Source organism: Egretta garzetta, unplaced genomic scaffold (genome assembly GCF_000687185.1).
Source record: "Egretta garzetta isolate BGI_Z169 unplaced genomic scaffold, ASM68718v1 scaffold30, whole genome shotgun sequence".
NCBI lineage: Eukaryota > Metazoa > Chordata > Aves > Pelecaniformes > Ardeidae > Egretta > Egretta garzetta.
In genome coordinates this window covers 469,471-482,847 of record NW_009258383.1, presented here as the reverse complement: position 1 = coordinate 482,847, position 13,377 = coordinate 469,471, and the positions used below count along the sequence as shown (strand labels likewise).

General features: G+C 38.3%; 1 protein-coding gene across 1 annotated transcript in view; it reads right to left on the bottom strand.

The window, feature by feature from the left end:
• Positions 1-13,377, bottom strand: part of ITGA8 (integrin subunit alpha 8) — a 116,092-nt gene that overhangs the window by 15,948 nt on the left and 86,767 nt on the right. The window contains exons 27-28 of the mRNA XM_035896810.1: positions 10,546-10,671; positions 7,134-7,247 (exon numbers count right to left, since the gene is read on the bottom strand). Coding sequence (XP_035752703.1) covers positions 7,134-7,247; positions 10,546-10,671 — 240 coding nt within the window. The remainder of the gene's footprint in view (positions 1-7,133; positions 7,248-10,545; positions 10,672-13,377) is intronic.

Genomic DNA, 13,377 nt, shown 5'->3' with positions numbered 1-13,377 from the left:
TAGAGTTCAGTGCTGTTATAACAATATTGGCCCTGCTTGATTAAAACTTGTTTCCCTTCGTGTCTGCTGGAGTCTGGCACATTTCAGAGACAAAAGGGTAAACAATACGGTGCTACCTTTTAAATATATGCTTTGGGAATTAGCTTGCTTTCTTTGACCCATGCCTCCAAAAACCTGAACTACTGCCAATAAATAGAGTAGCTTACATAAATCTGAGAGTAGAGGTCATACAACTGTTTGTTCTTGTATTAATTTGTTAAAAAAATGTGTGTATGACTCTGCGCATGGTCAAAAAGTACTTGTGCTATTTGTAACAATATGTCCACCCAAGTGTATCTGTGACCAAAGACAATACAACTCATCTGAAAATCAGCACATCCTCATCTCTATCATTAACCTCTTACACTTCATATTATATCCGTTACACTCATTTAAACAGACTCTTTTAAATTATAATAGAGGGAGATATTTTGTTGCAATTTCAGAACACTTTAATATACATTTTTTAATGGTTATATATTTAAGATCTTTATTCCTTCATATACCTAACATGACCTGCACTTTAGCACATGTAGCAAGAGTCTCATGTTCTGCTCTTGTTAACGTTTTGGCATAATTTTAAATAACAATGATAACAAAACTAGCCCACACCCAGAAAACCTCCAGCTAGTTCAGCCCAGTGCCAAGGTCTCTTTCTTTCTACCCTTCATTTCACATAAACAATCAAATCCCGCATAATACAGTATTTTTGGCCACACACAGTTTTCTTTTTTACTTATTTTGGTTTTTTCAAATAACAACAGTTGTTTGACGTAAAGGCAAATTTCTTTGATGACTTCCTCTTTTTGTTACTATATGTGGCTTGAAGGGCAGTGCATCAAATTTAGGGCTTTTAATTCTCAGTCTGAATAAAAATAATCTACTTAAACTTCCATATATGGCTTACATATGGCAATTAGTGAGAGACCAAGATCGATCTCTCACTAATTTTTCTGGTGCTTCCCCACTTCCATCCATACACAGAGAATTTAGCCTGGCTGCAGATTTATGCTTTGAAAACACTAAGCAAGCTTCCCTTGACAGATGTTTTCCACTGGGCACAGAAAGAAGTTCTGTGATGAGGATAGAAACTTTTGTTCCTTGGGGTCATATCCCATTTGCAGATGGAATAATTGCTCCCATAGTAAAGAGGAGAGGGAGAAAAGTGGTTCAATAAAGGAGCCTATACAAGAGCTAGATCTCTCACCTGTCTTGGACCATCTCCACCAGTTCACCTCTCTTCCGACTTCTCTGCAAACACACGGGTACTGCACAGAGGACAATCTGTGTGGCCCCACTACACTGGCTGTCTGCATTCTGCCTCACATGGCCTTTGTTCAGCTAAACTGAATCCTAGTCCCCAAAGGGACTTGGCCTAGATGATTTCTACCACACTAAGAAGAGTCTCTGAGTTCACCAGTAGTAAAATACGGAGATTATCAACAAAATTTCTCATCAAGGAAGTACAATTAGAGCATGCACTCTAACAGTGATGATAGCTCCAGGTGCCAGGCAATGAAGGCAAAGGGAGATAAGAGGACAGGGAGGACTTCTGGCTGATGGACCGAAATAACAAGGTATTACATCAGGCTCTTTCTCATTTTCTATACCCTTGCAGACCTCTTGATTTCATTTTATGCCTTTGTAGAGGTGCAGCTTCAGCAGAAGGGAACCGCATCATTTTATAAAGCAGGGATGTATGGTTTGTCAGGCTGAGGATGGAATTGAATTCACACCTTCCAGTCATGAATTCTCTAGTCACTACACTGCCAGCTCTAGCTTCTGCCACTGAATATTGAACAAATAAAGTCCTCCTTAAGTCTTTCAACTAATGCTGTAGGTACCTCCTGAGTCATTTTTGGATTCTGCCTTCTGAGAGGGTAGAAATATTCTCATTTAATCCTGGTTTGGGTGCCTTCCTATCCCTGCATGGGGGATAGCCCTCATGCACCACCCTGATGGTTAGTGAAGTCAATTTGTCCGAGGTACCTCATCGTCTTCGCATGCTGTATAGAGCGCCTAGGTATCTAGTTTCAGGTTTTGGATTCCAGTCTGCGGCCAGGCACTTAAGATGTGGGTGTCGCAGCACTCATCACCTTTTTTATGTCAAGCATATACTTCCATATTTAGGCATCAAAAAGAAACAGGAGCAGCACATGTTCAGAAACACTGAAATAACAAGTATTTAACAGAGAAGCCAAAACATGGCTTTGTATACTAAGGGAGCACCCGATTACCCTGTGTCTGCTATGTTTCTGTTGCTTTTCAGCTTTCTCAGATTTAAACTATATTTTTCTTCCTTCTAGCTATTAAAGTTTATGCAGTCAGGGGTGCCAAATTCAAATATCTGGAACTGTCTAAAAGTCAAGGACAAACAATATAATTATATTCAATATAATTAAAAGAAAATAAAATAAACTTCAAACCTCTTGGGAACCTTGCACACCTTCTGTGGTTTTTTTACATTACTGCCTCCCCAAGTGCTCCCAGAATGAGATTTTTATCATTGTGAGGAACTTGTAATACAGGCTGAAAGAGTAGTCAAGAATCAGCTGAGTTCCACTTCCCACAGCGCTGTAAGTGTCCAAAGAGCTTTGGAGCCTGGAAGGATGTGGCAAATCAGGCAGATGGTATAGATTCATCATTTAGAAATGCATTTTCAAAACAGATTTTTTACTAGCCAACTCCTGAGTCTTATGTTAAAAAAGTACCCATCAGAGTTCAAAGAACGCTGGGCAAGGTACCCTTGTATCTCCCTCTCATGACTTGGAAATACCACGATTAGACAAATGGGGACGTAATAGAGCCCTAACAGAACACAACATAACATAACCATGGAAGGTTGTTTCTCTTTTGCATGAATCAGGCTATTATTTGCTCGATCAGCAAGTCTGAATCCGAAAGTCAGCTTTACTAGAGGGCTCATATTTACAGCCAGGCTTTGAAGTTAATCCAAAAAAGTCCGTGATTCTTCTTGGCCTTTGCACAATGTCTGTCTCTATCCTTGTTGGCTGGCTGGGAAATTTGGGCTTCTTTATTTACTCAAACATGTCTAATCATTGCATGTCATTTAACTGTTATTTGTTATGGGAGCTTGGGTTTTAAGGTGACAGATTACAACTGTCAAGAGGCAAAGGGGTCAGTGTTGTCAGTTAAACTAAGTGGAATAGGAAGGAGTCACTCAATACGACTGATCTTTTGTGGCAACAAAATATACAGTCTGGTCCATATGACTTCAATGAGAAACATGAATTATTTCATTCTAGCATTAATCAATCGCTTTCAATCAAATTCTTATCAGGTTTGCATTGGCATATGCATACATAATGACTGTGTTCTCAGCTTTAATGAGCACAATTTCTCCTGCAGATCATCATATAGTAATTTAGATTACAACACAGTTGAGGAATGTTTATGTCACCATTACCCTGTTTTCTTTGGCATATGAACATTTTGTACATGAATTGCATGTGCAAAAGAGTTTGGGGTGTTGCTGTAGAGACAGCAACTTTTCCTCTAAGTTTCTTTACAAAAACATGATTGTGGGGTTCAGTCTGGCCCTTGAAGAGTCCTTTCTGGTTCAGAATCACCACATCTTGATTATTTTGACTGTATTTTAATTTTCAGTTTCAATCTGCAGATTTCAGCCCAGCTAACAGCAATTGTTTTTTAGGTATACTTTAATTTACTTCTGGAATAACCTTAGGAACTAGAAGTTTACAGGCTTACTAGGAGCAGACTATGCCCTTTTTAGGAAACTAATTATGCTCTACAGTCTTTTATGGTGATGGCTGTATAACTGTTAATTTTAAAAGGGTCTGTGAAAAAGGAACTGTTTTGAGGCACGTGGGAGGAAGGCAACCAGATCCCATCACACTATTTGCACTCTCTCTCTTCTCAATATAGAAGTGTGCATGTGAAGCAGGGGTCATGTTATTCTGGCAGCTTCTTAGACATAAATGGGAGAAAGCAACAGTTCTCTGGGGACCACCATTTTATACTTAGAAAAAAATGTTGTTGGTTTAAGTGAAGTTTTCTGAGCCTTTACAAGGCTTGTAAGTTACTATCTGAAGGAAACAGAAAAGCTTCCTAAGGATACAGATAAAAGGTAAAATTATTACAGCCCATTAAAAGCCTCATTTGACAGCAAGGGTGTGTAAGGACAGTGCAGTAAGCAAAAGATGTATTTGTAGGAATGTTTGCCATGAAGTCTCTGCCCCCAGGGAGCCTACAGGGTGGCTCATCCTTACCCTTACCCCTACTCCTGCCCCTGCCCCTGCCCACAGGTTGGTGTAAGGTTCCACCTCTGCCTTGAGCTCACTGAGTGAAGGGAGGTACAGGAACAGCAAGCAGGATTTACTAAGGAGCAAGGAGGTGCTAAAGGGATGGCAGCACTGGCATTGCCTGGTGTGTTTGCACATACCTGTGTCCCATGGCACAGCTGTAACCCTTCTCCACCATCCAGATCAGAAGAAAGGCAGAGAAGGGTGTTTCAAATAAGCTGGATAAAGCATCCTCTGAAAATACCTGTCTGTCTTGCCACTGGCTACAGAGTTAGGCAACCAGCTTTGGCATCTAACTCTCAGATGACTAAAATTAGGTAAGATGAGTCCCACTGCTCCTGCATCAAATGTGTCACTGAATTTCATACAGTCATCCTTCTTCTGAACTTAAGTCAGGCTAACTAAGCTTATATTCTAGAAAAAGATTCCGTCTTTATTAAGAGACACTAAGAAAAGGAGATCTCACCATCATCTGTAGCCAGTTTGTTCCAACTGTTACACATCCTCTGTCACAACCAAAAACTCAGAGAAACACTCCCTGTTTCTCAATAAAATGGTTTAGCTTTAATCTCTTATAGTTATTTCTCGTTGCATACTAAACTGGACTTAGAAAAACTTTTATGAGGCTAATTCCCACTGAAATAGCTGTAAATAGCCTAGAGAATTGGCATCTAAGGATCTGTGCAAGGGGTTTCATTTATGTGTTTGTTTTTTCACAAGACCTTGTTTTTGACCCTTACAGAGTTAACTAGATTTCACTAGCAGAATGATGAACAGAAAGACTTGACTGGATTTGGAATATGTCAGGTCCAGTTCCCAGCTAAGGGAGCTAAGCTTTGTCTTTTGCTTGGTGAAGAAGATGGGGAAGGTTCACTGTGATATTGCTTGGACACTGCAGTGGTCAAAATTATCACAGATTGTTCCAGCCAAGGATAATATCTCTGCCTCTCTGCCTGTCTCTATGTATCAGGAACAGTGAACTAGTGCGGTTAAGTACTTAACTGAACTTAACAGGACCTAGCCAGTATGTGAAGGTCAAACGGTCTCTTACTGGAATTAGAAAAAATTGGAATAAAATTCTGATCGTATTTTCCAATATATATGTTTTTCCTGTGAGTGAGAGCTGTTTACATGCTGATATTTTCTGTGCAAAATTTTGTAAGATCTTTGCAAAAGCTTACACCAGAAGATGTCCACCCCAGTTAACCAGATTTGGAAGGACAGAGGGACATCCAACCTGTCAAGCTTTTGGGCTTAAATTTGAACCAGGGGCTGCCCTTTCCCCTAGCAGATGACTCACTGAGCAAACCTAAATGAAGTACCTCCAATCTAGCCTTTCAAACACATTTGCTAAATATGCCTCCTTTTAAAAGCATTGCATTTGTGTTAAGGGAACTGAAAAGAAGGTAAGAAAGTTTCTTGGCATTTGTTGTTAATAGAAAGAAAAGGTACAGACAAATCAGGAATTAATTCACCTAGTATCTGAAAGGATGTCCTTTGTTACTGAGGTAGACAGCAATCACTTTCTCTCAAGCAAGGCCAGATAGTTCTATGCTCTGTTCATAATGGTGCTAACAGCTATTGCAGAAGAAACACAGAATGTGACCTTAAGTCCTGACAGATAGGCAGAAAGGACCTTTCAAGTCATCCTTTTGGTAACCACTGCCATAGTCCAGTACACGAAGAGAGACCCATGGCCTCCAAAGTATGCACCCATTGTGGATTTGGAGCCATCACGGTTAGCCTTTGAGCTGGCATTAAACTTTCTGTAAATACTGTCCCGTCTACTCTCTTTCTGGAGGAAAGCAAGTTAAGTAAGGAAGAATTTATTTTATCTTCTTTCACATTTGAGGAAAGGGAGAAATTAACTTAAAAGGCGTGATGAGCTCAATTTAAAGCTCCTGTTGCAAATTGAAGATCCTCAATTCTTCTCTTGGTAGGGCAAGAGGTATTGTGGGGATAAATCATTCTTCTCCCACAGCTATGGGAAACAGGAAGCTTCTTGCATTCCAGGTAGAAAGACTGGGGAATTCTAAATTCCTTGAAGAAGGAAGGTGATAACCAATTAGTTTGATCCAGATAGGATCTGCAGTTATTTCATAGTAATAGCAAACTGAATTTTAAATTTCTCAATGTACTCTCCAGTGTTAAAGATATGACAACCAAGTAGCACTACAGACACATGGCCAGGCATGAGGTAACAGCTCTCAGTGCAATCCCTCTGCCTTATGCAGTGCAAATACAATTCTGAGAGCAGATGAAGTTGGAAATGAAAGAATTTGCAAAGAGAAAGTATTTTTTTTCTGTGGTCTGCACTGTCCGTTCTTTTTAGTGGTAAGACACAGATTGTCACTACATGAGTGTTGTATGTCATATGAGCTTGATACTTATTACTCTTCCCTAGGTTAACGAGAATTAATAACAATGAATTTTTAAGCTGGACACAGTGTACACCACCTACTGTTTGACTCCAAGAAAAACCTTTCATTGGGAAAGATGTGATGAATGCAGAGTATCATGGAGATATAAGAGATTTGGGCCAGTCCAGGAAAGCAGAAACAAAACCAGGAAACGTGTTTAAAAATAATGTTGGAATTTGCAGGTAAGATTCAGGACATGAATTTGAGAGGGAGTAATAGTGAGAAAAAGAAAAGCAAGCAGCATGCATGTGACCTGAACAGGAAACACTGAGATGTCATCTTCAAAGAAAGTGATAACAAAAAGGATTTGCATTTGGCCTATTTAATCTCATCATTTGTATTATTAAATATCTGATCAAATAAAAGATGCAGAGATTTTTGTGTGCATTACCTCCAGGAATGTTTGGGCCCACAGCCGGGATCTGATTTTTAGTGCTGCACTCTTCCCTCTTTCCAGTTGTCCCACAGTGCAGGAAATTAGGATACACTTCACATTTGTGCAGTTCTGTGTAAAAAATAAAGGGAAGTCATACCTATGCTTTAAAAATATATATAATCACTTCCAAATACTATAAATTAGGAAAACAAATCAACTTTCCCTTAAAGAGTTAAGTAGTCTGAAATCAGTAATTTCATCTAATATCCATGAGATACCCCATGAGTCACTGTGAGAACTATAAACCAAGGGGGAAATTCTCTTTTCACCACCAGTGAATACAACCACCTACCTGTAGAAATGAAAATAAAAGTAATAATTTTCAACAATATCTAGTCTGAAGAACTCTTAAAATGTTCAGGTACTTATCAATCTTTTGATGCATGTGCTTTGTCTTTATCTATCAGTCATTTTGTGATTTCAACACAGTTTTTTTCTGTTCTCTATGCCTGAAGTCTTTATTTATGTTCCTAAATCTTTCCCCTCTTCTAATTCTCCTGGTTTTCTTACTGATATTTACATTATAGCAGCCAGAACATTTGCTGAGATTCATTAGTTGATCTACTTGAAAATTATTGTCCATTAAATGTTCCTGATGAGCAGTGATTCTGGCTCACGCACAGGGTTGAAGACAAAAGCCAAGCAATGCAACACAAAGCTATATACTCCTGTCAAAGTCTGCCAGAATAATGTCACAAAAAAGGTTAAAAGCTGGCTGGAAGCCACTGAAGGGAATGAATAGAGTCGCATGGGGTAGCCACAGAAATGACGTGGTTGGTTCGGGTGTAGAAGGGAAGAAAGATGTCTTAGAAAAATGATTAAAAGTGTGTGTAAATAAACTTATAGGTTTATATGTATACAAATGGGTTTTACCTGAAAGGTTTGGTTTGATTCAGGAGGAAGGCTGAGGTTTTAATTAGTTCATATTTTTATAACAAAGCAGAGAATCCTTCCCTTACAGATGCTTTATTGACACTCGTGACAAGTCTTGTGACCCCAAAAGCAAAGCTAAATTTTCACAAGTACATTCTCTCAGGAGAGTGAGAATGGCTGCACTACCAAAGCCCATACTTCAGAAAATGAGATGATGATATATGTAACAGATCTGAAAACACCCTTAAGGAATCCTCTACCTTTACAGCTTTCCTCACAAATCTCTATCTTATTACAAGTTAAATAAAAGCTGTATGCTTAATCACTGTTTTCTAAATCTGCCTAAAAATTAAACGGTAAACCCTGGAACATGCAACTACAAACCTTTTTTAAAATTAATATTTCAAAGTATCTGTTTATTTGGCTTTTCATATTTAAACATCCTCCAACCAGATTTATTTATCTTGCAGGAAGGGGAGGAGAGCTGTTTTCATTAATCATAATGGCCAAAACCAAATATTAACAAAATAAATCGTTAGTATGCAAAAAAGTCTACTTTTGGCTGACATTTTAGGACCTGAACACATATTTCTATTTTTCTTAGTAATGCATTTAGCCTGTAGTGATTTTCAGAACACTGTAACATTAGAACTAATGGAAGAGAAACAAAATGTTTAATAAGCAGTATAAATAGAATAAGAGGTTCTCCGAACATTTTTGCTCTCTGTGAAAATGCTTTGATGAAAATGAAATTTCTGACAAAAAAAATACAAATTTTAACAAAGAATTACCTTTGGCTAATCAGTCATTTTCTGGAGCAACATTCACTTTCCATGTCTACTTCAAACGTGTTAAAAAAAGTAGTTTTTTCTGGTTCTGTAGTATGCAATGCCATAGGCATATAGAACTGGGACACCTTTCTAAATGAACAAATGACATATTGCTTTTCCATGCCTATCCTGAAAAAGTCCTGCTATACATCCAGTGGTAAGCATTCTACCAAATCCTATCCTAATTTGTGCATATCAAAAGCATATTGCACTAAAGACTGTTCATCACAGAGCCAATTTTGTATTACTAAGTACTCACCTAAGCACTGTCTACATCAAGCAGCTGAAAAATCTCTGCTTCCTATTTTAAGATGCAGACACAGTACATACTTAAGAGCTTTGTTAACCACTTTCTGTTGCTGCAGTAATTTCTATGTTTGCAGCATACGAGTCTAATCACTGAGAAAGATATCTGATAATTAAGGTATTACTTAATCTAGTGATTAAGTGTTCTGTGGTACTGACTGATAAGTCTTCGACAGCCCAGGCATTTTTCCTTCTGCCCCAGTGGAATCAGATTCTTCCCAGGGTATTAGGTTGATGAAAGAATTACGTAGGAATCAACAATGGTTATTGTTTAAAACGGGTTCATCTGTGATTTTGTTCTTAATAACATTACGGTATTCATTACTTTCAGATTCTATCTTCTTCCTGTTACAAAAACTGGCAAATTAACTTTCAGAAGCAGCATAATTATTCTGTTACTCCAGAATACTTAGGTCTGCAAGGTTCTTTTCTTCCTACCGAATTCTAGTGATGTCAAGGAATTCAAACATGAGCTTGCAGTAAACAGCTTAATAAGAGACTGGACAGCATGAAGGAAACTTTGCCCGAGGTTCATAAAATAAATGGAAAGCATTGACCGCATGAATCCCACAACTGACCTCAAGGTCACCTTGTCCCTCTAGGCAAGGGGAGCTGATACCTGCAATGGTGAAGTATGCTAAGGATGGGACATTGAATGCAGGAATGGAAAACTCCCTGATCTTCTGAAAATACAGCCAAGTCCAAATATTCCAGCACCAGACTGACTAATCAGAACTATTTTCCTGGGAGAGAGATCTTTGCTCTTGCTCCAGCATTGTCTGGAATGTTAAAAATGCAGTGACCTGTCCGATTTGCCTTGCTTGTGGTATTGTAAAGGGAAAGAGTCTTACCTTTGCATGTGTATATAAGTACTTACTGTGAGGAATAAATATGCTCCAAAGTATTTGTATGTCAGAACTGTTACTTTATATGAAAATGTTCATTTTAAGTTTGAGCTACTCTTTAAGAAAGAGCCAGAATGCTAGGAGTCAGGTTAATGAGAAGACACCTAAATTTCAAAAGTCAGAATCTGAAATATAATTCATGGAAGATGGGTCCGTTCCTTCAATCTGTGCTGAAATTCCCTGTCATAAGCGTGCTATTGCATGACCACAAAGGTTTGTCTGCAAACATCCAGGAATAAGACAGCCAGGAATTTGGTATGCATGATCTTTAATGCAAAAATATGGCAAACAAAATTGCTAACCTGTGGCATGGTGTTATGTAATAAACTTTTAAACTGAAAGGTTAAAAATCACTTAGGACAGTATTTAAAATTCTGCAAATAAATGGCAATCAAACCATCAGCCACTTATATTGCATGCATAGTCCCAGTTCATAGTTTTCAGATAGCTCACCAATATTTTTGCTGAGTTTTTCCTGTGAGGTTCTGCCACTGTCACATCCCTTTTCCTGATGTAATGAGAAATTGTGGAGTTATATAAAAAAGCAGCAAGTTCAGGAGTGTCTTGTGGAACAGCAAACTGCAAAGAGAAAAAATGAATGGTGATGGTAATGTGAATGGTAATGACATACTCATACAATGATTCTAACAGGTTTGTTCCCTTCTCAGAGGTCTTGAATTTTGAATTAACACTGTTTTTTAAATTTAACAGCACAGCCATGAGACTATATCGTCTTCAACTAGGAGCATGATTAGTAATAACACAGGAAGATATTGCCCAGTTATAGGAATTACAGTAGATCATTTTTTTTCCCTCTTTTTACTGGTGTCAATTTCATTGCTCTACTTAATTTTGTTGGACTCTTGGGGCCAGATTCTGATCTCTGTAACAGGATAAATTCAAAGTTGCTGCACGAAAATCTGGTCATTAGTTCAGATCAGAATCTGCCTATTGAAATATAATGACTTTACCAGCTTTAGAAAGTAAAAGAAAAAAAAAAAGAAAATCTTAATTCTAGCAACACGACTTTTGATCATTATTTGTTACAGATTTCTTTTGGTAACTTCCCAACTTTGTATAACGCAACAGTTTATGCACGTTAAAAGTTATTTGCAAAATAAAATGTATGTGGAAGTTTGTAACAAGATCTCAACAGGAACTCACCTAAACACAGACAAGACTATTCTTTAAGGGCCTCAGATTATAAAAAGCTACATCAGATCCATCTTGTCAGTTCCTTTAACCTCTGAACACAAAATATCTTAAACAAATTCCTAAAGAAAATGTTTGTAATTGTAAGAAACGTTGTAGCACTAAAGGTAAGAGAATAGCTATAAACACACAAAACCTTGCACACGCTAATGCTGTGTAGTATGAGATTCGGAAAATTTGTACCATTCATCTGATTAAAATTATGAGGCTGAAGAAGGAACTATTTTGACATTGTCTGAGATCTTCAGTCAAAAGCATCTACAAAGTGAAAGATACTATAATTTATTAACTGATGAAAACTCCTTAAACAAAAATAAGAATCTTTTTTTTCTTCTGTTGCTTAACTAGGTTAACATTGTCTTTTTGCAATAAGGGAACAGTTAAATAGCTAGTAAATCTCTCCTTCTCAATCTGATAACACGTGGGAGTTCTCTTTCCAGGATTCTTTCACCAGTGTATATAGGCTTCTTAAATGATGACAAATTAAGAGAACCACAATACAATGACATGCCTTTGAAGAAGCCTGCAATATATGATCACAACTGATACATATGTAGATCCATTTGAATACTAGATGATTTTTATATTTACTGATTTTTTTCATAGATCCTAGAGTGTTAGCATCTTCAGTAGTGAATTATTACAGCAAAGTTTTGAAAACAGCCCTCTGTGATTAAGAGAAAACATACAAGTCTCCTGCAACCATTTAAAAGCTGAATTTCTCCGGTGGCCTAGATGTTCAGGTTAAAGATATTATTTTATCCTTCTTGAGTCAGTAGCACGGAATTGTACAACTCTGTCTCTGTAGCTATTTTACATGCCACATATTTAGCACACCATACCTTATTTTAAATGGGTTTTCTCTCCTTCCCTTTAACTACAGTGGACAGTCTCAGTTTCCCCACCAGGAAAAACTGTACTGCTTTCTTCTCCCAAGCCTTATCACCTTGAGCGATTTCCAGATCTCTCCAGTTCTTCACTTTTCATTTCAAAACCCGGGTTAGCTTTCCTCTTTTTCTAGCCAGGCAATACCCTCTGCTGCAACGTGCAACTCCACCAGAAATGTTCTGGAAGAGGACTTTGTGTAAAAGCTTTTACACAAGAGGTGTCAGGGACCTTTCAAGAGCAATGCATTGGATGGTATTATTTTGTCTCCATACCAAGACTTACACACAGTAATAATGGCTCTGCAGCATGAGGAGACACTGCTTCTGGAGGAGCTTAGCCCCTGCCAGTCATATTAGTGGATGTACCTTACCCATGTGGTGGCTTTTAGCTGCTATTTCGCTGCTTTACCAACAGATACCTCACTCAGGGTACTACAATGCTGAGCTACAGAGAAAGTGCCATGTATGTCACCCCGTATCATCTACCGTACTTGGAAACCACTGCTATACCTCTGGTATTTATAGGCACTTAAGCTACTTTCTGCCCACAGTCTGTGAAAAAAAACCCGCAGCTCATCAGGCATACTGGCTCAGGCCAAAGGTCCATCTAGCTGAGCCCTCTTCTCATCAACACTGCTTTTAAGCAGATGTGGAAGGAAGAGTAAGAGCAGGGCATGCATATGCAATGCTCTCTCCTAATAACTTTCAGCTTCCAAATGCTTTAGCTCAGGGACTTCCTGATCTGCATTAAATTTTTGTTCATTTATTAATCTTCACTGGACTTCTCTTTTGTGAATTTGTCCAGTTTCCTCTGAAAACCATGTAAACTTTTAACCCTGACTACTTCCTTTGGCAACAAATTCCAGACATCTAATACCTGTCGCATGAACCACCACTAATAACTTTCAGCTTCCAAATGCTTTAGCTCAGGGACTTCCTGATCTGCATTAAATTTTTGTTCATTTATTAATCTTCACTGGACTTCTCTTTTGTGAATTTGTCCAGTTTCCTCTGAAAACCATGTAAACTTTTAACCCTGACTACTTCCTTTGGCAACAAATTCCAGACATCTAATACCTGTCGCATGAACCACCACTTCCTTTCATAGAATCATAGAATGTTTTGGGTTGGAAGGGACCACTAGAGGTCATCGAGTCCAACCCCCCTGCAGTCAGCAGGGACACCG